This window comes from Centroberyx gerrardi, chromosome 1 (genome assembly GCF_048128805.1).
Source record: "Centroberyx gerrardi isolate f3 chromosome 1, fCenGer3.hap1.cur.20231027, whole genome shotgun sequence".
In the NCBI taxonomy this organism is placed as follows: domain Eukaryota; kingdom Metazoa; phylum Chordata; class Actinopteri; order Beryciformes; family Berycidae; genus Centroberyx; species Centroberyx gerrardi.
Window position 1 is genome coordinate 22,087,586 of NC_135997.1, and position 22,586 is coordinate 22,110,171.

The 22,586-nt window shown below is 41.3% G+C and overlaps 1 protein-coding gene across 2 annotated transcripts; it reads right to left on the reverse strand.

The window, feature by feature from the left end:
- Window positions 1-602: 602 nt before the first annotated feature.
- Window positions 603-22,131, reverse strand: zdhhc7 (zDHHC palmitoyltransferase 7). Of its 2 annotated transcripts, XR_013504918.1 has the most exons (9): window positions 22,003-22,131; window positions 20,692-20,794; window positions 14,775-15,125; window positions 12,359-12,483; window positions 8,259-8,355; window positions 5,803-5,884; window positions 4,185-4,315; window positions 1,995-3,055; window positions 603-1,962 (listed from the first exon to the last, which is right to left on the reverse strand). XR_013504918.1 is itself a non-coding variant. In XM_071900019.2 (8 exons), exons 3-8 carry the CDS (start codon window positions 15,117-15,119, stop codon window positions 2,873-2,875), a joined length of 963 nt encoding a protein of 320 aa, XP_071756120.1. In that variant the 5' UTR covers window positions 15,120-15,125; window positions 20,692-20,794; window positions 22,003-22,131; the 3' UTR covers window positions 603-2,872. The 2 variants fall into 2 exon arrangements, 1 of the variants encoding a protein (XP_071756120.1); XM_071900019.2 differs by having other exon boundaries at window positions 603-3,055.
- Window positions 22,132-22,586: the final 455 nt, after the last annotated feature.

Here is a 22,586-nt window from a genome sequence, read left to right on the forward strand (position 1 = left end):
TATAGCTATAACTATAACTGCCTGTGGCAGTGCATTAGGCCTGCCACAGGCATTTTCTTATAATATTCTAATTACATTTCTAATGAGTTTCTTGTTTATTGTAATAAACACTTCTCGTTGGCTCTGGCTGTCATTTTGTCACAAACACCTGCAACTATTTTTTTTTTTATAACAGCTGTTGCTTGTCTACCAAGACATTTGTGTAGCTCCAAAACTGAACAGTATTTCCTGTTGTAATCTCAGAGGTTTTATATAGGAGCGAGACTCGTCTGTCTTTCATACTTCTGAACAAGCTGTGTGGTTGCCTTAGTCAACTTTACTCCTTCTCATTTTGCAATTTTAGGATCAGTGAATTTTGTAACAGTTTTTGATAATTGTATATTTAAAATTAAGGTAATTGAGCTGATTGTGTCCCAATATAACATCAGAATAGAGATGCAGTCCAGTCCAACAGAATATTTGCAGTAAATGATATTGTACCACATGTAAATGAGAAGCCAGCATTAAAAAAAGGCGCTGTGATATTGTCAGTTAGCTTTCAGTGCTGTGTCCCTTAGTCCTGCAATAAACAAACAAAAAGGTTTTACATTCTAATCACAAAATTCCTCTTAAAAACATTTTATTTTGTAATACAATGCCTTAGAGCATCAGATATAATTTAGTGTAAACAGTGGAGAAACTGAGTTCCTCTCCTGACAACCACAGATGTGAACAAACAGCAATACATTTTCCAACACTTGATAAAAATGTGACTTTCTGAATCCAGATTTGACCAGACAGACAGATATAGATTGATAGATTTCCTGTAGTTTAGCTTCTAGCTTTGAATCTTCAACTCTAGATTCAAAAAGCCACATATTCATCCAGTGCAAAGAGCCCCACTAATTATGCTGAATGCAAATAAAAGACTAGTTGTCACAACAATAAATGCAAAAACCTTCATAAATATGGCAATAAAATCTTTCAAGATGATAAATCCACTTGATTGATATGATTTTCAAGGCATGGATAAATGTTCTAGCAACGCTGCAAATGTACCTGCTGCTGTCCTGTCATTAGATGTTATGGGGCTGAGGATTCAAAATGCAGAGACATTTCTGGAGTAGCAGGAGTAGGAAAGGCCTCCACAAGCAAGCATCTGCTTTGCACTTCAAGATTTTGTTCAATATTGAAGATTGTGTAATGAGACTGGCATCTATGCCTCCTTTAGCAAGGCAGTCCTTTTGAAAGGCCACAGGCCAAGGTCTACGAGGGAGCTTGGCTTTGTAGATCAGAAAGAGCTCAGAACTTGCCAAAGGAGGTTGTGCTAGTGTTTTAAGTTCCCCCTTTCACTCCACCGCACCTCAAGGTGGCCAAAGACCAAACAAAGCCACCCTGTCTGAGACTTGGTTCTGCCTTAGAGTTCTGCTTTGTTTCTCAGGGTGTAAATGCTATCAACTGTTATCCAAGTATTCCTGTATATGGATTCCAACTATCCACACAAGCCCCCACAGTTTTCCACATAAAAAACCTACAATGCACTTGTCAAAAAACTGCAATTAAATAACTGTTTTCTGCAGTATTCTGTGATCAAAAGAAAACACCCTATATGACCCCAAAATCGCGAATACAAAGACTGATTTATGTATCAGACAATTCAAACTCAATAACATTCAGCCTTTTCAGCAGCCAACATTGTTAAAACTTCATTATGGAAACAAAGGGTGGCGTATCAGCGGTCCGAGGCGGCCACTGAAAGCTTGTACAGCAATGAGATGGGAAGGAACCAGCAGGAGTGGTGAAACGGTGCAATCATAGACTCTAAGGAGGACTAATACAAGGCTCTGTTAACTGTCAAAATGAAGAATTAGTATGACAGTACAATCGGCTCCAGTGAGTCAATACGGTCAATTCTTGAATTGTCATCATGAGGAGTGGCCACTGTCATGAAAGTAAAAAAAAAAAAAAGACTTTCCAGCAGTTCTCATTTAAAAAAAGGAAATATTTAGTTTTACTGGCCCAAGTAACTCAAAGGATTAAAAATTACAGACCAGGAAAGGAAAACAATGAAAAAAGACAGAAGAACAGATAACAGAAACCACCCGGTCCTCTTGAATAAGAATGAGGATTGTGTTCACAGTAGCCTGTTCATCCATATGAAGATAGTGAAAGCCTCATTAGCTGGCTGAGATACTGACTGATTGAGCTGTTCTACATGCAAATCCAGCCTGCGCAGTTCCACTTCTGATGTGCACTGCGCTCCTTTTCAGGCTTTTTCAACTGCCATCAATGTAGTACATGTCCTTGACTCTGACTCTGCTGTCTGGGTCCACTAGAAATGTGTCGAGTAGTTCCCATTTAGGTCCACTTGTCTGGTGTCCAGTGATGATGAAAGATATGCTGCTAAACTTAGGAGCACAGCCGTACCGTCCCCCCAAAATCTCAAACACTACCCATGTATCTGATTTGTGCAGAGAAAACCCTTACGCATTCAAGTCCTGTGCTGAAGGAGTTCAAACTGCACCTTGGATGGTCTCATGAGGAATAAAAGACTCATTTGAGTTCTATACTGCAACTTTGCTTAAAAAACAAAACAAAAAACATGAAAAGCTACTCAGTCTACAAACAAAATTCCAGTAGTTGTTTAGCATACTCATGTAGACGTATGGCCGCGGGTCTACATCAGCATCTGAGAGTGAGAGCGCAACGTTTGAGTGGCGGGGGCGATGCATGGGGTTCATGCTGGAGCAGCCTGGCATCCGTCTCCCTGTCACCCAGACACAAAGGACAGTCCAGGGTGCAGGTCACCATCGCAGGGCCATCCGGGGAGCAGGACAAGAGATCTCGCTGTGGGGACGGCCGAGTGTCGGTGCCGCATCAGTCAGCCCGGCTCTCAGACAGAAAACTCTGACCCGCCGCGGCGACCGTGAGTCAACAGCATCAGGCGCCGCAGTCGGAGGCCTGTGAATGGATTGCACCACAGCAGGGAGGGCGAACCCCCGAACACAGCTTTCATTCCCTCCCAGCGCATGCGGCGTTCCCACGTGGGCTTCTCGTTTTTAAGACGTTCAATTTCCTGCAAGACATTCAAACAATATTCTGTAAGTTATCTGTTCAGTTTAGTTCATTAGCACCAAATATAACAGGATTATATTAAGAGAAAAAAAAAGAGCAGGACAGGTAAGAAACCTGAGGGGGCTCAATGAGGACCTCACCTGTAAAAACAAAGTATTAAAAATGAACTAATTGCATACACATTATTAAAACAACACTAGCTGACTATTATTCTTCCATCTGATTGAAGCTATGTTTCAAACTGTCTCTCCATTCAGTTTGTGTCAGCACAGACACACCGTGACTCAAAGGAGCACAGATGCACTGTGTTATAGGTGCAATGAATTATGGTCATTGTAGTTCACCAACACGCTTTCGGTGCTTGGCAGCATTAAATCTTGATTGTTTGAAAACTACATCTGCAAGAATTGCCAGTCCCATGCATCACAGCACCCCAATGAATCCAAAGCAAAAATGACGGGCTGTTAATTTGCCTGGGTGGGTGACCCAAATATTAATATTGTATGGGAAACACTGTAGAAAGAAAATACAACTAAAACAAAACAAACAACAACAACAAAAACGATCATCTCTGTGCTTGAGGGATTTCTCTTGACTTTGTGTACACTACCTACGTGCAGGATGTTACATTATGATCTAGGTCTGGAAGTCAAATCAATTCTGAATCACAGTTAAACATGTAGTACGCTGTCTGAAACCTGTCTGCACTTTCATTCATTCATGAATATCAGGGGAAATGGGCCCAGGGTGACGCTCAGTATTAGAGAATTTGTCTGGAGACCCAGCAGTTAGTGAGCCAAGAGCAATTAGAAGCCAAAGGGAGCAACAGATGAAGGGCGAGTCAGGCCCTGCAGTATTGTGTGACTCATCCTGAAGGTAAAATGGGATTTCACTGTCGGGAACTCCATTCTTAATGTTTAAGACAGACGGAGGGACGGAGGGACGGAGGGACGGAGGGACGGACAGACAGACAGACAGACACAGATTTTATTCCTTACTAGAACAAACAATGGCATTTCTCACAACTAAGGTTCCCCTAGATTCACACACTAAGCTCATATATATAATAACCCTCCATAATGACAGCTTGTTGAGAAGAGCTCAGCTTGTGGAGTGCGGCGGAAACTCACCGTCTCGTCATTGCAGATGGAGTGGATCTGCGTACCAAACATGACGGCTGTGAAGGTGAGGAAGAGGATGGCCTCCAGACAGAGGAAGATCAGCAGCAGCACGGACACTCCTGGAGAGAAGTCGCTGCACTCTGCTCACGGGAAAAGGGGGAACAAAGAAAGAAAAGAAGGCTCGAGTTTTTATTTTGCACATAACAATTGAAATGTCAAATGAAAACAAAGCATTATGCAGGAGAGGACAGACGCCAAAGGCTTATGTGTGAGACTTTCCCTGGGTAGATTACAGTATATCATAACAGTGCACAAGTGCATAAATACACCGTTTTCAGCCCATAAAGAGCAGCGCAACAACAATTCTCTGCTGCCAGAAGTGGATGCAGGACTTAAATAAAAAAAATGTTGAAATTTAGTGCCACTTTGTCAACTCTGACAAAGACCATGGCACTGTGCGAAAGAAATTCTACATGCCTTTAATCCATTGAATATGGCAAGAATTTAATTTATTGTTAACATAAATTTACGGTAAATTGATGCAAAATCCTGAAATCACACTTTTTGTTGGATGTCACAACATCGGGTTGTGAGTCACAAGAATGTTTTTCAGTTGCCTTACTTCCTAACCACTTTGTATGGCAATAGAGGAATTGGGCCCCATTTATCAAGCAAAAAGGGTTTCAGAAAAGCATTTTAAATATATAATTATTTTAACTTCAAGTTAGACTGTTTACAGTCTTCATACTTGTAATATTTCAGGTTTATGAGTCAGTTGTGCCTGTGTCTGTTTATATCAGTGATTTTCAAAGTCTGACTCAGGACCCAGAGATGAGCCAAGGGAAGATTAAAAACATTCTGAAGTTACAAGCTATATTGCAAAAGCCCTCCCACGTTCAACATCAGTTAGGCTGGATAAAACACAACATCTATAGACTAATACATTAGGAACCTAGAAACTACGTTACACTTGGTTAACAAACACAACAGCCCCCCAAAAAACCTCTTGTATACTTTCTCTGCTTTTAGCGACTTTGACTTGACTATAACTGTTGCCTGATTATAACCACCTACTGTATAAAGCTAAATCCATCAACAGCAAAGCTTTGGAACTAAGGAACAGCTCTGTCTTGAAGTAAACAGGCTTTTTTCACCCATCACTCTAGCCTAGAAAATTGGTTTGCATGGGTTGAAAAGAAAAAATCTTTCCTATAAAAAAGTTTGAAACTCTCCACTTTACAGTCTTATCCTCTAGATGGCAGTCAGAGCTGAGAGAGTTTTGGGAGTGAAATAGTATCTTCATTTCCTGGTTAATTTCCACAGGCAGACCCACAAGGGAGCAGGGGAAGATCAATGGCATCTCTGTGGTGATGCTGCAGTACGACTCCAACGACCTGAGCAGAGCAGCTGTTCCTTTTACAACAGGACAACAATCTCTCTCCTTTCTCACTTCTGTGTCACTCTTACTCTGTCGATCTCTCTCCATCTATCTAAGCACTTTCTATCACTTCTTTGTCCCTCAAACCACATCTCTCTCACCTGTTTGTGTCTCTCTAACAAACTGCCACTGAAACACAAGCTAAACAGTCAACACAGCGACTGCACAGACAAGACAGAGAGGCCTTACCGTTCCACTGGACTTTAACACAGGTGAAGAAGTGCATGCCACTGAGGCCCAGGGCGTGGGCAGAAATCAAGGCTATGTACATCTGCAGAGAGAAGATCAGAGAGGGGAAGAAGAGAAATAATGAGAGAAAGTGACAGCGAGAAAGAGGGGAAAAAAGAGAACAACCTTTCCACTCTCTCACTGCACCAGGTTAGTTTGCCTTACAGCTACTGTATTAATGTAGTCATTCGTTTCACGTTCTTAGTAAAATTTTAAAATCTTTGCTGAGCTGCACTTTTGGAACAACTTAAGATTTTCAAGCAATGTAAGGCACTGCTGAGCCATATATGATAGTTTTATGTTTCAGGCATCAAAAAAGTGCCCGTCAGCATATGAAGCCATAAAAAGAAAGGTGCTGATGTTGTCAAGAGAGTGACGGATAGCTCAGGGAGGGAAATTTCCTATAGGCCTGCGTGTGGTGTACAGCTCCACTGCTGAGCTGTGTAGTTTGGCTGGTTCTACCATCTCAGAGAGTTTCACTAACTGGCTGCACAGCTTGGGAACATTTGTGAATAATTCTAAAACACAGAAAACCCCAACACTAGGCTAATTGCCAGCTTTTATTGTATACGCCAAAACCATGCAAACCACTGTACAGCTTAAGTGACAAATAATGACTAAATTTTTGCCCAGTGACCATTTTTATTAATATTGATGAGCCATGGAAATTTGTTTTGTGCCGACAACTTGGTCTACAGGTAAAAATTAGGTTAGCCTAAAGTTTGATCTTCTTTCATGGGCCATTTCCACTGATTTAATATGTAATTATCCTCATGAGTTTTATCTCCTTATTTATGATTTGTCATTATATAATACGAATGCACCTGACAAACATGAGGGCCTTATTAAGGAGGATGTGATTACATTGCAAAACTTTGATAAAGTATCAAAAGAAAAGAAATAAAACATTACAAGGCTGTGGAAACAATCTACTACTGTACTGGTGGCAAAAAACAGATCCCCCTAAAGACCTCAGTGACCTCAGACAAGTTGCTTTGACCTCTTTATTCACAAAGTCCTTTGAAACGCTTGTTAAGAAAGAGAATGGTTGAGGGCTTTCAAGACCCCATACAGCGTGTTTATAGAACTAAGAGAGGTAGAAGATGCCGCAGTGACACAAACATTTGGATGGTCTAAGAATGTTTTCACTTCTTGATCTTTCTTGTGCTATTTCCACATTTGTGTCATGTATGTTTCTGTAGCTCCTTATTTATTGTTGTGATTATGTGTTTGTGTCTTGCCACGGGCCAATTTTCCAATTAAGGACAATGACGTTTTGCACCTTGCACCTTAAAGTATTTCAATTGTTGATTAGTACATCACCCAGTAATTCACCAACTAATATGACTGCACACTGTTGTCCATGATGGTAATCCAGGTCAACAGATAGCATACTTTCACGTTTGCTATCTGTTTAACTATTGATAAAAGTAATACTTGATAAACCAAGTGCGGGCCAGGAAACCACTTGGAACTAAATGAAAGCATCATCCTGAGGCAGTGCAAAAGTAGGCAAGTCTGGAAGATAACACCACTTCCAAGCTGGAAGGCACTTGGTAGAGGGCAAACCTCCGCCAACGCTGAACAGTTCTCCAACTTGGCAAGCTGCAGCCTCTGTAACAGTTTATGTTTGTTTATCGTTTGTCTCCCCGGTTTGATTTTCCGACAAAATAGCATGTGATTCCAAAGCTGTTTAGCAACTGACTTGAAAGTCCTGGATGATGGAAATTCCCACCAGCACATAAATGCAACATAATAGTTATGGCTAAAAAACAAAAATCGTCTAATGGCAGAAATCCCAGATCTGGATCACCACCAACATTTTATCAACTGATCCTTGGCTATCTGTCCACCAAATTCAATTCAATTTGGCCAGATCCATTACTTTTTGAGACATCTTGCTAACAAACAAACAGACGGGGGAAACAAAACGTCATACAAAGTTTGTTGTTGTTTGTTGTCATTTGTTGGTGGAGGTTACTACGGGCCAGTAAACAAACTGCAATTTGTAGGCCATTAATTAGACTTTCACTGGAATGCTGTTCATATTACATACAAGTTGCTCAAGCATTCCTGGCATATCTTCCTCTGCTGTTGCCAAAGAGCAGACAACTTTACAGCCTACTGATCCGTTTTTGGGTTCTATGAAGTAGACTTAAATAAAATAGTAATATTACTGGGTTAACCAACCAGAAAAATACGTTAGTAAGTGATCTGAAAAAATGAAGGCCAATTTGAGGGGCAATAAAAGCAGATGGCATCTCCTTTGGTAAGAAATCATGACACTCATCCACTATTTGCAGGGGTAAATTGAGACAAAACGTGTAGTTTACACCCCCACCACACCCCCCTTGTTGAAGTCAAACAAACTGACCGCTGCGTTTGTCATTACTTACGGCGGATTTCGGTCTACTTACCGTGAAAAGTACAAAGAATCTCTGATTCTTCTCTCCCACGCAGTTATTCACCCAGGGACAGTGGTGATCCATCTTCCGGATGCATCGTTTACAAATACTGCAGGCAGGAGAGAGAAGATGTAACACGAGTGAATTAGTCTCACCTTCACACACACATTCTGCTGATTCCGCTTACTATACTGCTCCTGTGCAAGTCTGTCAGTCCAACTCTTTTACAACACGCATAATGTGGGTGTATACACTTTTTTTTTGTTTTAAACCCTTATTTACTGCAACAGCCTGGAGCAGTAGTTGCAGGTGGGGGAGGAGGGGTATGAGCAAGCTCCTCTGTGCTGTCACAGTTTTGTACCGTTAGTCACTGAGCAGATCCACTGGAGCAACTGGTGGTCCAGTGGCTTGGTCAAAGGAAATTCAGAAGTACTTGAGGAAATGGAGAATGTTACTCATTCATTTGCCCCATGCAGATTTTCCCAGCTGGTCCAAGGATTCAAACCTGAGAACTTCTGGTCACAAGCCCGCATATTTAATCTTCAAGCATCCGCTGCTCCAACATGGAGCGCTCAAAATGAAATGACTGCAGATGAGGCAGCAGAGAAAGATCAAATCCGTACCTACAGTTTGGGCAACTTACAGGTGGGAAAACTGACTTTAGAAAACCTGTGCCAACAAGCTGATGCACTGTGGGAAAATACAGTGATAACAAGCACCCAACCACTCTGCAGTAAACCAGCATTATGCTGTAAATGAGAGGCATTTGTTTTCTGTAACACATCACAAGACATGATGCCACTGAACAGCTTTTATAATGCCAGGTGCCACTAAATACTTCAGAAGGGATTGGGGGGGTTAATCTGTGAGGGTCACTGAACGACCACTCCAGCAACATGAGCGCTAAAAACCCAAACATAGGCTCTTACTTCCGAGTAGTCGTTCAGTGACCCTCTCACATTGTTGACCTCACTTTTCGGGAGTTACTTTAGGAGTTATCTTACTGACTCGGCCAGGCTTCTGTTGAGAGAGATTCTCAAACAGGTTAAATGAAACAGAGGAAAAGTGCACACCTAAGTCAGCCGTATACTTGTTGCAGAAACAAATTTTGGCAAGTTCTTACGAAAAAAAAGGACACGGGTTTCAGACTCTGCAGTGTGCACAGGCTTGCTAGCCGAAATAGTCGAATTTTTCACCCACCAGCCCCCACTGTGTGACTGTGATTGATCTACAATATCACAACTGGTTGTGCTGCCTTGCGGAAGAGCTTCTCCTTTCCCCTTACGGTTCATTGACTTTCTTTACATCTCAGTGCGAACATCTTGTGGTCAACAGTTCAAAATGAATCGTTTCGAGGCTAAACTTGCTGAGCTTGTAAGAGGACATTTGCTCCTTTATGACGGAGCAAGCAGGGATTATAAAGATGTTCTTTCACTAAAGCCATTGTTGTTCTTGTTGGTCATCACTATTTCCTGTTTTCCCTAGGTTATGGTCGCCTGTTTAATTTTCATGCTCCCCCACTGGCGTGGAGTGTAAATAAACAAATAAAACAAAGCCGCAGTGAGTATGCATAAATATGTATGCGGCGCCGTATTTGAGTGCGATTTGACTTTGTTTGTTTGCCTTTGTTTGTATACGGCCACCATTACTGAGGTGCTGACTAATGGATCACACAAAAGATGCATATAGTTCTCTTATTTGTGTGATATTTATTAACGTTTCAGCACTAGGCTTTCTTAAAGGGTTTAAATAATGGTTGAACAAAATGGACAACACTGGCAGAATCTTTACTGGGGTGTGGACCTCACCATTTACCCCCTTAAAGAAGAGAGACACTTCCACCTCTTTCTCCCTTTAACAGGGATGTGATTAAAAACACAAACCCAGGAAAAAAGCAGCAAAACCATAATCTCCCACAAGAAATTAATGGGACCTTTCTGTTCAACAAAAAAACAGGAATGCTGAAAAAAACCCCAGAAAAACATGACATCACTGAAATGATGACACTGATAAATGTCAATGCTCAAATTGCCTCTCTGTTTCACTGCTCTTTCAAACTGTTCGCAGCTCATGCGGCAGGGCTGCTAAGCAGCTAAAAGTGACTTACTGTAATTACAGTAAAACACAAGAGAGACCAGTGGAGAGAAACAAAATGATGCAAAAGAAAATGTAAGCAACATATTAAAAAGTGTAGGTATTTTGACTTGGGGCCAGTGAATTTCAATATGAGCGGTTCTCACAATTTACAGGCAATAAGGAGAGAGAGAGAGAGAGGGGGATCAAAAGGTGTACCAGGCTATCCACCTCAGATCACTGCTCCAAATTCTTTGAGGTTTAATAAAAAAATGTGGACCCGAGCAAATGTTTTGAACAGTTTGGGCCACTTGGGACACCCATGTTAAAAATGTATGTATTCATGTTCCTGTAAAGTGCTTTCGATAAAATCGTCACCAAATGGTATGACATTATGTTGTGGTTGTCCTGTCACCCAACAAGTAAAACACGTGAAAATTGTGCATCTTTCACAGCATGAGCGACTGTATGATAAAAGTGCATAAAAAGCTCTTCATTCTGAAGGTGGGCAGAAATAAAGTCACTTTTGTGAGTGGGTCAATGACAACAATATTTAGATATACAGTAGCATGTACAATTTTGGTAGTATTTGAAGAATACATATTATAGTCAGTGGTAGTTAGTTAGGGGCTCAATTTTTATGACAGGGAATATTCTAATATGTATACTGTATATAATTCTAATATGAAGGCTGGGAAAGGTTATGTAAGGTTAGACCCAAAATAGTGAGGAACCAGATTTCCAACTTAAGGAAACCAGTTGCTGAGGACATGAACTACGTCTCCAGCACATTATGACCATTATGACCACTGATTATATAGTTGAGATTGACTGGTTATGGAAGCTTGAAGGCTGATTTCTAGTAGACAGTAAAAGCCAATTACCATTGATTGCGATGAGATCTAGCTAGCAGACCTCCATCTCCACCCCGGACCCCTCACACGTATTAAAAAATGTATCCAATAAAATGAAATTGAATTTACAATTAAAAAGGATCTGCAAGTAATTTTTAGAATTTTATGGTGTTCATGTTTGGTAAATCGGTGGAGACCTTACACTAATCAACATAACAGTCATTATTTTGAAATGGCATTTTTCAAAAACCATCTCTAGGTCCCCAAAATAACAAATTAGTCTTGTAATTCCATCCAGTTGAATAGATTTTCCACTGTGACCTTGGTGGTCAGGATAGCTCACAAGGGCTCAGTGAGCTGAAGGACAACAAAAGACACAAAGAGTACATATTCTGTACAGTCCTATGAAATGTGAAATGTTTTGCAAGCTGCAGCTAGCTAAATATAATTTCAAAATACATTGTAAAAGTGCAAATATTAGCCATAATCCATGTCATACAGGGTTGTGCATTGTGACCAAAAAGTCCAGCCTTTTGGTAAATAAGATCTATTAAAATAATAAAACAAGATAATTTCGCCATCATATACATAAAAAAACCCCAAGAGATTTTTCCTCAGATGTTGACATGATTAGCCAAAGATACAGGAGGCGGAGAAGTGTCTCTAAATACATGAAGAGGATTGTGGGAGTTGTGGCCACCTCAACCAGTCAAAACTTCTATGCAGAGCTGACACTGCGGAAACGCCTCAAATATTGAACGAAAGCTCCCAGAATCTGGGAACGCTATTTTTTACTTTCAGCACCACAGACTGTAATTGGTGCCAACTTCCACTGATTGTTTAGAAAAGCACTAATTGCCCCTAATTAATCGGTTGATACATGATATCTTCTCTCCTCTGCCTACTGGTATTTGCAGAAATATTCAAGACTGAGAGCTTACAGCTCAAAGTGGGTTGTAATCGGTTCTTCTTCTGTCAAGTCTTGTGACAGTCCCAAACATCCTAATCAAATCTACGTAGCAAGCAAATAGGTTAAGTTATAAATACTCATTGACAAGTTTGCATATGGACCGTGGCACAGGCAGTCAGGCACTGCCAAACGACAAACCGCACTACAGACATTCCCAAGGCTTGTATTTCCTGCCGACTCTCTTCCCTATGTATCCTCTTTGGTTGGACTCTGACCTGCAGTGGTGCGCCCTCTCAGGCTTGATGCTGCAGCACTTGGGGCACTTGTAGATGACCTCACCAGGCTTCAGCTGCAGGCTCTCCATGTACTCCTTGGTCGCGTTGCCTTTAGGAACTGCACCCTGAGGAGGAGATCACAGACCAAACAAATGCTCTTAGTTACAAGGGTCACAAACAAAAAATTAATGTGGTTACTCACAGGATTGGGATAGTCAAGCTGTGTTTGAAATAATATATGAGTCACTGGTTGCAGGATTTGTCTGATTGGTTGCAGGGTTCCAACAGATTTTCTAGATTTGTGAAGCAGAACTGGCTATGAGAATGACATACATGTGTAATTGCCACTTTAAGTCAAACAAATAAATAAATACAAGACCTTCAAAGCTTGGATGAGAAGCCAGTTTGCTATCCTACTGCAAAACCTTCTGTGTACTATTTTGGGCTTTTAAGTGGAGCAATCGGAAAGGATGGGCTGATGGGCTGGAAGGCACCGATTGAGCTGTCATCAGACATCTAGTTCCTCTGAGTAAGCATGAGTCAACATTGCAGCAGCGCTAGCAGTGTTTGACCTACAACTCACTTTAGCCTTTAGTGAATTGACTGAATTCACCACAACTAGTCACAAAACATCAGTGACAAACAGTGCAGAATAACCCCTGTGGCACTGTTTTTATTTCCTGTGGCGCGATACACTTGGGTGAGAAAAGGCACACCAAAATACTGATTGCTGGGAAATGTCACAAAGCTTAGGATCACACAATAGGAGAATTAAGGAGCTGCTGTCCAAGGAACAAAATGCATCACGTTAATTTAACCTTGAAGGGAAGAAAGTATATTTTACACTGATTCAATTATGGTTACATTAAATTAATATAATATTTATGATGGACACAGATTCTGTTTTGTGACGACACTTGAGCAAAATCACAAAGTGCAACTGTAATCTCTTTACAGCACCTGAGCACACTGGATAAAAACACCTGACTAATATTACTCTGACTGTGATTGCTGACGCCAAATGTGTGTCTAGACTGCAGGCAGCTATATCAATGGCTAATTTCAGCTAGTTGATTGTGTGCACAAACACACACATTCTCCTTCCCCAGCTAGTAAAGGATTAGGTCTGCATCATTTTCTGAGGTGGTGTGAATTTTTTGTCTCCTTTCATAACTTTACAGAGGGCTTGGTGACATACTTGTTTTGTAAACGGTGCTCTCCCTCATTCCCTGATTCCATCCATCCTCTTGCTCTCTCTTCCTCACTTTCAAACATTGCTCTCTTCCAGGTGTCAACCAATTTATCGGTTTGTGGCTGGTAGGTGGTTTTATAAACAACTGGTTATCGGTGGATATGATAGCCGATGGTGACCAATTATGGCCGCATGCCCCTGGTGTTCAAAATGAATAGTGGTATTCCCTTACATTCGCGGACCCGTGTCACTATTTGCTCCACACTCAAGGTTGCACGTCCTAGATATTGTAAATTAAATTTATTAGTAGGAAAACATAATTAGCAAATTATCAACATTACCAGATAGTGGGTTACACAACAGTCTTAGTGAATTAGTGACTACTAATGTGACCCCTGCTGCTCTGCTCTGACAGCATGCCATGCAGTTTTGCTAGCACTTTGAAAGTCACAAAATTACGATAGTGCTATTAGTGGTTAGGGCAAAAAGTAGTAACGCCTGTCCCTCAATATTTGTGTAAAATCTCCAACTTCCATATAACAAGGGGCTCTCAATCCCCTTTTTACCTGCTGCTAACTTGTTTAGTGTCACTCTGTTTCACATAACATTACTGGCAAGTTAGCAAGCCCAGCACACAACTGTTGGCCATATCTAAATCACATACATCCTAAAATGAAGACGGTACAACTGCTGCTCATTTGTGGGCTAACCAACATGATAATCACGTATTTCATAATTATGTGTAACTGCTGATGAAGCTAAGGCTGACCTATTAGACTGAGCCTATAGTGACTAATTTGGTTTTTACTAGTCACTTTCTATTTTTACTAGTAACAATTCAATACAAACTTGTAGCCTACTTATTTTTTAGTTACTAGTAACTTATCTTATTTTTGACAGCCACTTTTATGTTCTTACTAGTAAGAAAATTAAGCAGTTTTTTTTATTGGGCCCTCATTATAAGCCCCTGACGAGGCAAACAATATTTAGTTTATTAGTGTTACTTTGATATTCAGTTTAAATTGTGAATAAATTCCAATGTTTTACATTGCATTCAGAGTAGTTAATGCAAGCCTATCGGACGATAAATCATTATCAGCTTTTTTTGTTTTCCAAAATATTGTTATTATATCGGCCTTTAAAAATCCACTATCAGTCGACCACTCTCTTCCTCCCTCCATCTGCATCCTCAACCTTGCCCCTTCTTTCTCTCCTCTTCCTCACCGGGTCGGTCAGCATGGTGCGGAGATGCGAGGCCAGCGCGAGCATAGCCAGGGAGTTGAAGGCGGCCCCATTCAGCAGCGAGTACCAGAAGTTCTTGCCGGGCAGCAGCATGACGAAATTCACCACAAACTCGGCGTAGAGCACCAGGAACCAGGTCATGCCTGCGCACACCATACCACAGCTGTCCTGGATGAACCACAGTGTGCGGTTCCCCGCTGCGTGGCCCGTGTGGGGACCCCCCACCATCACTCCTGCCGCCAGGCTCCCTGCCTCCACGTCCCCACCGGCCGACAGCAGTGGGTGGTGCTGCTCCATATCTCGCAGTCGGTGGCCTGAAGACTGCATCCTGCCCTAGGGAGAGGGGAAGGATTCAAGATGTAAGATTCAATTTAGTGCTGTTTTCTCAATGTGTTGAGGATAAAAATAAGGACATGATTTCTTCGTATTCACAGACATACAGTCCACTTACAAAACCCGTTTTGATACACAGTGGAAAAATGCAAAAGTAGGAAGGCGCATTCTATAGAGAGTGATGGATGGATAGGGTGACAGGAAGGCAGAAAGATCGAGGAAGAGAAGATGGAGATAAGGAGAGAGATGGGGAGATGGGTAGGCAGAAGGAGGGAGGCAGAGCAATAGAGAGAGAGAAATAAAGGCTGATTTGCGAGCATTTATAGTTCTGCGTTGGTGATTCTGTGTGTACACCACCGAAAGCTACATGGCAACAACAGTAGTAGTAGTGTTTACATTCTCCGAAACCCATGTTCTGGGATATTTCTCGCCATGAATTCAGTTTATTCACTTTTTTATTCACCATTTGGGGATGAGGTGTCGTACAAATGAACATATTTGTGAACCTCCTCAGCTACTCTCTCTTCGATCTGCTCCATATTGTCTTCAATATTGACAGACGTCAACCGGTTAGCCTTCAGGTAGGAGGAAATACGAAGCGACTGAAACGGGCCAATCACAGTTCTTGCGGTCTTGCAGGCTCTGTTACAAAAACTGTATATATGTATGAAACTTACAAGGGTGAGTCAACCTTGGAATCAACTCCTCAAGCTTAGGGCCCTTTTAGCCTTGCTGTTGTTTTATTATAAGAGACATGAGTCATTGGAAGAGGCTTCTTCTGTATTCATGTCAAGGGCACAAGAGAACATTCGGGACCAACCTGAGACACTATGTCCGCTGCTTCAAGATAAATCAATGGCTGCCCTAGTCCCTTTAGGAAACTGATCCTGTGGCTGAGGTGGCTGTGTGTGAGAAATACAGGCTATTAATAATCTGTAGACCCAGTTACCTCCTGCTGGCAGGCTTCATGGTGACCCACTGGGCTAAAGTAAACCAATCAAAGAACAAAGAAGTTCCAAAATACACTTCCTTAACAACAAAGCTGGCTTTCAAGGTGCTAGCAATTTTGTGACTGCGAATCAAAATAAACTGCAATTTGCAATATGAGTAATAAGATCTCAGAGCCAAAACTTCAATCTGTCACTGCCCACATATTTGTGGAGTTATTGATATAACTGAAATTGAAAATTTTGCCCTAAATTTTGCTTGAAAATTAGCATCAGAGCCAAAAAAATCCCTGTTAACTACCAATCAACTTAGCAGTTAGGCCATAGTACGCATTTAGTCCAGGTCCAGATGAATGTCTATTGAGATCCGTATTTGTCTGACCATTGAAAAAACAGGGTGTGCCACCCTGCCTAGAGAAGCTGCCAAACCACCCAAAAGAATTTCAGTTCAGTTTCAGTATCTGTTTCATTCACATGGAATGCTGTTTCAGGAGACTTGTGTGGAAACACTGACATAGATGATCAATGTGGTCAATGTCATGTCTACGTGTGAATGTGTGTGACTGTACAACTGTGAAGCAGGATGTTGCTGAAAAAGAGCATGCATGCTCAGCAAACTTCCCTGGACAAGATAAAAAAACAGCCAGACCATGAGACACAGCAGTAAGATTCCTCTCTGACTTTGGCACTCGTTCACAGTCTCATACAGGCAAGGGCCAAGGCATTATAAACTTCCTCTGCACATGTGTTGTATCTCCAATTCTGACTGGCTGTGATGATACAGTCTCCTCTAGCAACCATCCACCAACACACAAACACTCCTTCGTATCTCCATTCCTATTCCTCAAACATCCAGCGACGGGTGTGACACATAGAGCAATGCAAGTCAATGATGGAGCAGAAAGAAGAGCTTCTCATTCAAGACTCGTGTTGGCCATGCTTTCACACCTGACCAACCACTTATATCATTACTGAACTAAAGAACTCGAAGACTCAAGTTGTTAGGTGGGGGCTACTTATTGCATTTTTTAATGTGGTTTTCCGGTAGACTCCTTCATAGAACACTTTGAAGCAGACGACTGCTACTTTTTGCCAGCCATTTAAATCAAATGAGACATTTCCATTAGGTCTGAGACGGGTGGTGCAGAGCCGAGCTGTCAGTCTTTAGCTGACTGGCCAGCCAGGCTGCCTTCCAAACATCACACTGCTGTTTGTTTCTGCTTGCATCCAAAAAAAGGATATTTAAAAACTTTGCATGTCAATGGGGGGTATTGGAATGGCTTGCTTGTGTGGGACAAAAAGGAAATGCCAACAGGGACTATAGACTATTGCCCTGCACAGCCAAAACCAGCGGAGACGGATGCATGACGGCCAGGAACACAGGGGGCCCTATTCTGCTGAGAAGCCCAATTCAGGGAACGCAGCGATTTGAAGGGAATGGGTTGGAAGTAATGGATGCATTCTATAAATACATTTGGAAAATATAGGCTAATTGATGTGTCATTATCACGTACATTTGACAACAATATCCCTGCCCCATGAACTTAGGACCCTGGTTACTATAACCTTTAATATCATGATACCAAAGCCCAAGGATACCTATAACAAAGAGAGATTTAGAACATACAATTTTATATTTGTTTATAGCATTAAAACATTAGAAAAAGATGATGCCTTCCAATGTCAAAATCAATTTTAAATAATATAATGACAAGACAAGCTAGTAAAGGCTGGTTATGCTGTGAGTTTGAACAGCCAGCTTCAGGAGTTTACTCTGATCATACATCAAATTTTATCTACAGAGTGGAATAGTATCGTAAAGTAAAACTGTGGTCTTCTGACAAACCTATTCGACAAAATTCAATGTGTGGAGCAGAGTTTAGGCCCTGAATCTGGCTGGTTATGCTGTGAGTTTGTGCCAACAGCCAGCTTCAGGACCTAACTCTGCTCCACACATCAAATTTTATCTCAGGGTAACACTGCGGGAGTAGTATCATAAGGTAAAAGTGCGGTCTTGTGACAAATCTATTCGACAAACTCCCTTTGTGTCAACATACCACGAAGAAAATGTGTCAGGATGGTAGACCTGATTGCTTGGCAGCCCACCTCAGCTACAGACATGAGAATGAGCAGTAGGGGGTTCATGGCTGGGTCAATGTCTCAGCCAAAGCTGACCTTGGTGCCAGGAAGACCAGTTCTCAATGGCATCTCTAATTCAGTTGTACTGAGTGGAAACACTCTGGGTGGACACACAAACTAGTGTTTCCCTGAAATCCATCTGGAGAGGCTGATTAGAATTTGAGAAAAAAGTAACAACTAGGCTTAAAAAAGACTGATAACATTTCTGACCCTTTTTGTATGTAATTTAAGGTCCTTGGTTGGCAAAATGACACCACCTTCAGAGACTGGATCCTGCATATTTTTGAAATACTGAATGAGAAATTTCAGGTAATGATTTTTATGAAGTTGATATATAGCTAGTATTTTGGAAACTAACCCTTACTAACCCTAACAGGTATTGTTCTTTGCCCAAAACAATTAGGCTAAGTTTAGTAGTTTACAATAATCCATTCACTGTTGTTGGTTGATTAGGAGTCACTTTAAATGAACGCAAGTACTATAATTGGTAGTGTGAATAGGGCTAGAAAAGAACGAAGAACGAAAAAGAAAGAAGAGTCCCAGAACCAAAATGACCCCTGCTGTGGATAGATACCAAAACGCCACGCACAGTATAATATTTTCACCTGACTGGACTTTTAAAGACGAATTTAGAGGACTGGGGTACACTATGCCATGCTGTATACCAAGTTGTATGCATACATATATAGTAGTGCTGATTTGCATCCAGTTTGACTTTTAAAAGGGACACCTTGACCTTTTGAATTTTACTCTGTTTATTTTCTTCACTAGGCATGCGTCACATTATGGGGGAAAAGATCCAGCGTTTATTGTTCAGCTATGCTAGAAATCGATGTGACCAGCAAGCATCTTGTTAGATTGGCATCCCCTTGCATGAAAAATGCTTACAATGCCAACAAGCATTTTTTTTTGGATAAACAAAGTGCCAATGCACAAACCTTTCCCCTTCATTGTGTCCACTGTCTGGAGAAGACAATTAATAAACAAAACCTCAACATGTCAAGGATTATTATCGTTTTGCTTCTGTGACCTGACCAGTGAACACATATCAGCAGTGCTATTCTTAGAGGCTTTGTGAATATGTGCCGAGGGGTCTCTCTGTCAATATGACTTTGAGATGTGTATTCAGTTACAAACTGTTATTTAACAGACACCATTGGTTTTGGATGCCATGTTGTTTTGCTGTTAAACCAAAAAGCGAACTCCACTCTTGAAGGGGCAGAAAGTGCTCTTGGACAGTTTAAGGCGTATTGATTTTTCTACGGCCAGTGAAAGGGAGGTCCATTAAAGCCATACCAGCTGCTTGGCCAGCCGTCCCCCCTTCCCTCTTTGAGGACAGGACACAAGGGCCAACCATTCCCTCAGTATTCTCTTTCTCTCTCTCTCTCTCTCCCTCTCTCTCTCTCTCTCTCTCTCTCACACACACACACACACACACACACACACACACACACACACACACACACAACCAGCCCACACCTCAATGTCATCCTGCATAGATCACTTTGCAGGGTCACTTTCTTGCCAAGTCATCATAGCGAGAGCTGGTGTCTACTGTCTACAAAGATTAGATGAAAAAATAGCTAAATTAAAAAATATTGCTGAGAGAAATAGGTTTCGATTGACTAAGTGGTTTTGTTTTATTTTTCAGTGTCACACATCCAGTAGCTGAATAGCCAAATGGCCTATCTAATGTCACTCTTCCTGAAAACATTAAGCACCAAAAATAAAACCACCCTTGGCTGGGATTGTTGACACAACTAAACAAATCGCGAAGGAATCGAATGGCTAAAAACATTACAAATAGAATAAAAAGAAAGACCTGTTATGTATATAAGGCCTGTTATGTATAAACAGACTGTTAGCCTGTAGGAGAATGGCAATTCAACCAATTCCATCCACAACCAAATTAAGACATTTGCATGAAGGATCACAAGCAAGAGTCATCCAGTTCAAAACCTCTACAAACATGTTTAGAATTTAAAAAGACTATTTCTTGCACAACTGAAGCGAACATCCGTCATGACTACTAATACTGAAAATCATTTGATGAGCCATTGCTACACTCAGGCTATTCTGCAACTCTTCTCAATATTGCATCTGAACCTTTGAAGGTTTATTTTCCCTTGTTGGTGTGAAGGATGTCAGCTCTGAGCCCCCTTCCTCTGAGATTTCCATTATTATATGTTTGGGTTGTAAATATGTTGTCAGCATTCAGTGTTGCTGTTGTCTTTTTTCTGGACTAGCAATTAAAAAAAAAGATCCAAACATATCACAATTTATCTATCATGTATATCCTGTCTGTTCATGGTACAGACTGTTAAATCAAACTACTCAGTGCCTCCCTGGAAAAGCTTTCCTTTTTGTTTGGGAAGGCTAACGGAAGGAATGCTACTTTTCCAGCGTTTACATAAGGGTGAAAAAACAAAAAACAAATGATGTTTAAGAAGAACATTGGTCCTTATTCAGCTGTAACCTACCTAATTTGCTCCCTCCTCACAATAACATGCTGTGATGTGTAGCACCTCCTGGGCCAGCATTCAGGATGTAGCAGATATGTAGACTAGCATGTAGGCTGTATACCTGAAAAAAGACAAACACATATATGTCTTGGGCAGAGGAGGTAAACATGTCACTGAAACTTACTATAAACCTACTAGTTACAACACATTGCCACAGTGGTACAATGTGTTCTTCCTGGCTGAATGTGGTATCCAAGATTTTGCAAGTGGCCTCTTTTACTCTCAGATAACACACCCATCATGCTGGCTATTCATAGCAATCTCGTGATACTGCATGAATTTCCTGCTAATAAGCTGCAATACAATTACAGCGTTTTCCTTGTCTACTAAACTCTTAGGTGGTAGACAGAGACAGTGTTTTGGCCACCTGAATGTAGGTCTTAAGTCTAAACCATCTAAGTGTAATAGTAGTATTTTACTGATGCACAGTGATTACTGATATATCAACAAACACCATGAAATGCCCTCCATCTTTTCCTTGCATCAGTTATGAGCTCTAATAACATGATTGTTCTTAGATATTGTTGTAACGTCAGGAGTCTTACCCCTTTCCCAAGCTAAACCCACCACACTGGCGGTGCTGCTACCTAACCTAGCACAAATATCCCATGTACAGTGTATGGGTGTGCGTGTGTAACGACGTTGTTGTGTTGTATCTACCTAATACATTACAGTCATTCCAGCTGCAGTCACATCCCTTCATCTGCCATATTCATTTCGCGAAGAAGCTAGTTTAACAACTAATCAACGTTAAAGCTAGCCAGTAATTTGGCTTGAACACACCAGACACAAACTGAAGCCTACAACAGATTACCGAGGTGCGACTGTGGTAAGAGGCTTTCTTCCTATCGGTTAGCTTACATGTCACCACCAACCTCATTCATTCATACGTCAATTGTATATTTAGTCATATCACTAACGTAAATACTGATCGAATCTGCCTTGCTGATGTTTAAAAAAAACAACTAACGTAAATAGTAACCCATCACTTAACAAAGGCAAGCTAAAGGCACCAAGCTAGGTTTTCCTTGCTACTCTAACATTAACTGTAACTCTGAGGTCGTGACTGAAAACAGAGCACCTGAAACACAGACAGTCCAGCTAAAGCCGGCGAAGCTAGTCTGATATTTCTCTGGCAGAACCCTGAACGCGACCAAACTGACTGGTAAATCTCGCTTGCTAGTAACGCAGGCTAGCTAACACGTTAACAGTGAATGCAAGCGATGGACGCAAAAGCAGGGCTCCCCAACTGCCAGCTAACTGGCTTACCTTAATATTCCTTGTTTGTTTCGTTAAGAACACTTTCGCGATACATTTTGGTGTCCTACATGAGCTAAACTCCAGCTCAGACGTTGCCTATATCCACCTCCATGTCCCCAACAGCACATCTCTCACACAGAGATTGACGACAGAGCTTCCGGATTCGCCTCGCGATCGTCCGTCCGTCTCGCTCGTGAATCTCCGGTGGTGGGATGTGTGGTTGAACAGCGCCACCCCGTGGATTAAGATAAACGTGCAACTACAAAAAAAAAAAATTAAAAAAAGCGATAGCGTTAATTGTCCACTAGAGGGTGATATTGAGCTAAATACGTTACACTGCATGGATAAAATTGAAATAGGCTACTGCAATTTTCATCCAATTATTGATCTATTTACTGAAATATTGCAGATAGTTTTGGTAACAGGACATCACCTGTATGAAGACACGTGCACAATGTCATCGAATAAAATGTATGTGTATTTAAGATGTGTGTATGGGAATTGCTGACTGAATTCGACTGAAATTCATATGTAGGCTACTGTATCTGTTAAGTAACACACTAAATCCTGGAGGAGGGACTTTTTTTCTTTCA

Excerpts from the sequence above, each read along its gene's own strand:
- zdhhc7 (XM_071900019.2), bottom strand. The coding sequence starts at position 15,119 with ATGCAGTCTTCAGGCCACCGACTGCGAGATATGGAGCAGCACCACCCA. Across the intron at positions 12,484-14,774 it reads GCACCATGCTGACCGACCCG|GGTGCAGTTCCTAAAGGCAA; the intron begins GTGAGGAAGAGG and ends TCTCCTCCTCAG. Across the intron at positions 4,316-5,802 it reads TGTTAAAGTCCAGTGGAACG|AGTGCAGCGACTTCTCTCCA; the intron begins GTAAGGCCTCTC and ends TCCCGTGAGCAG.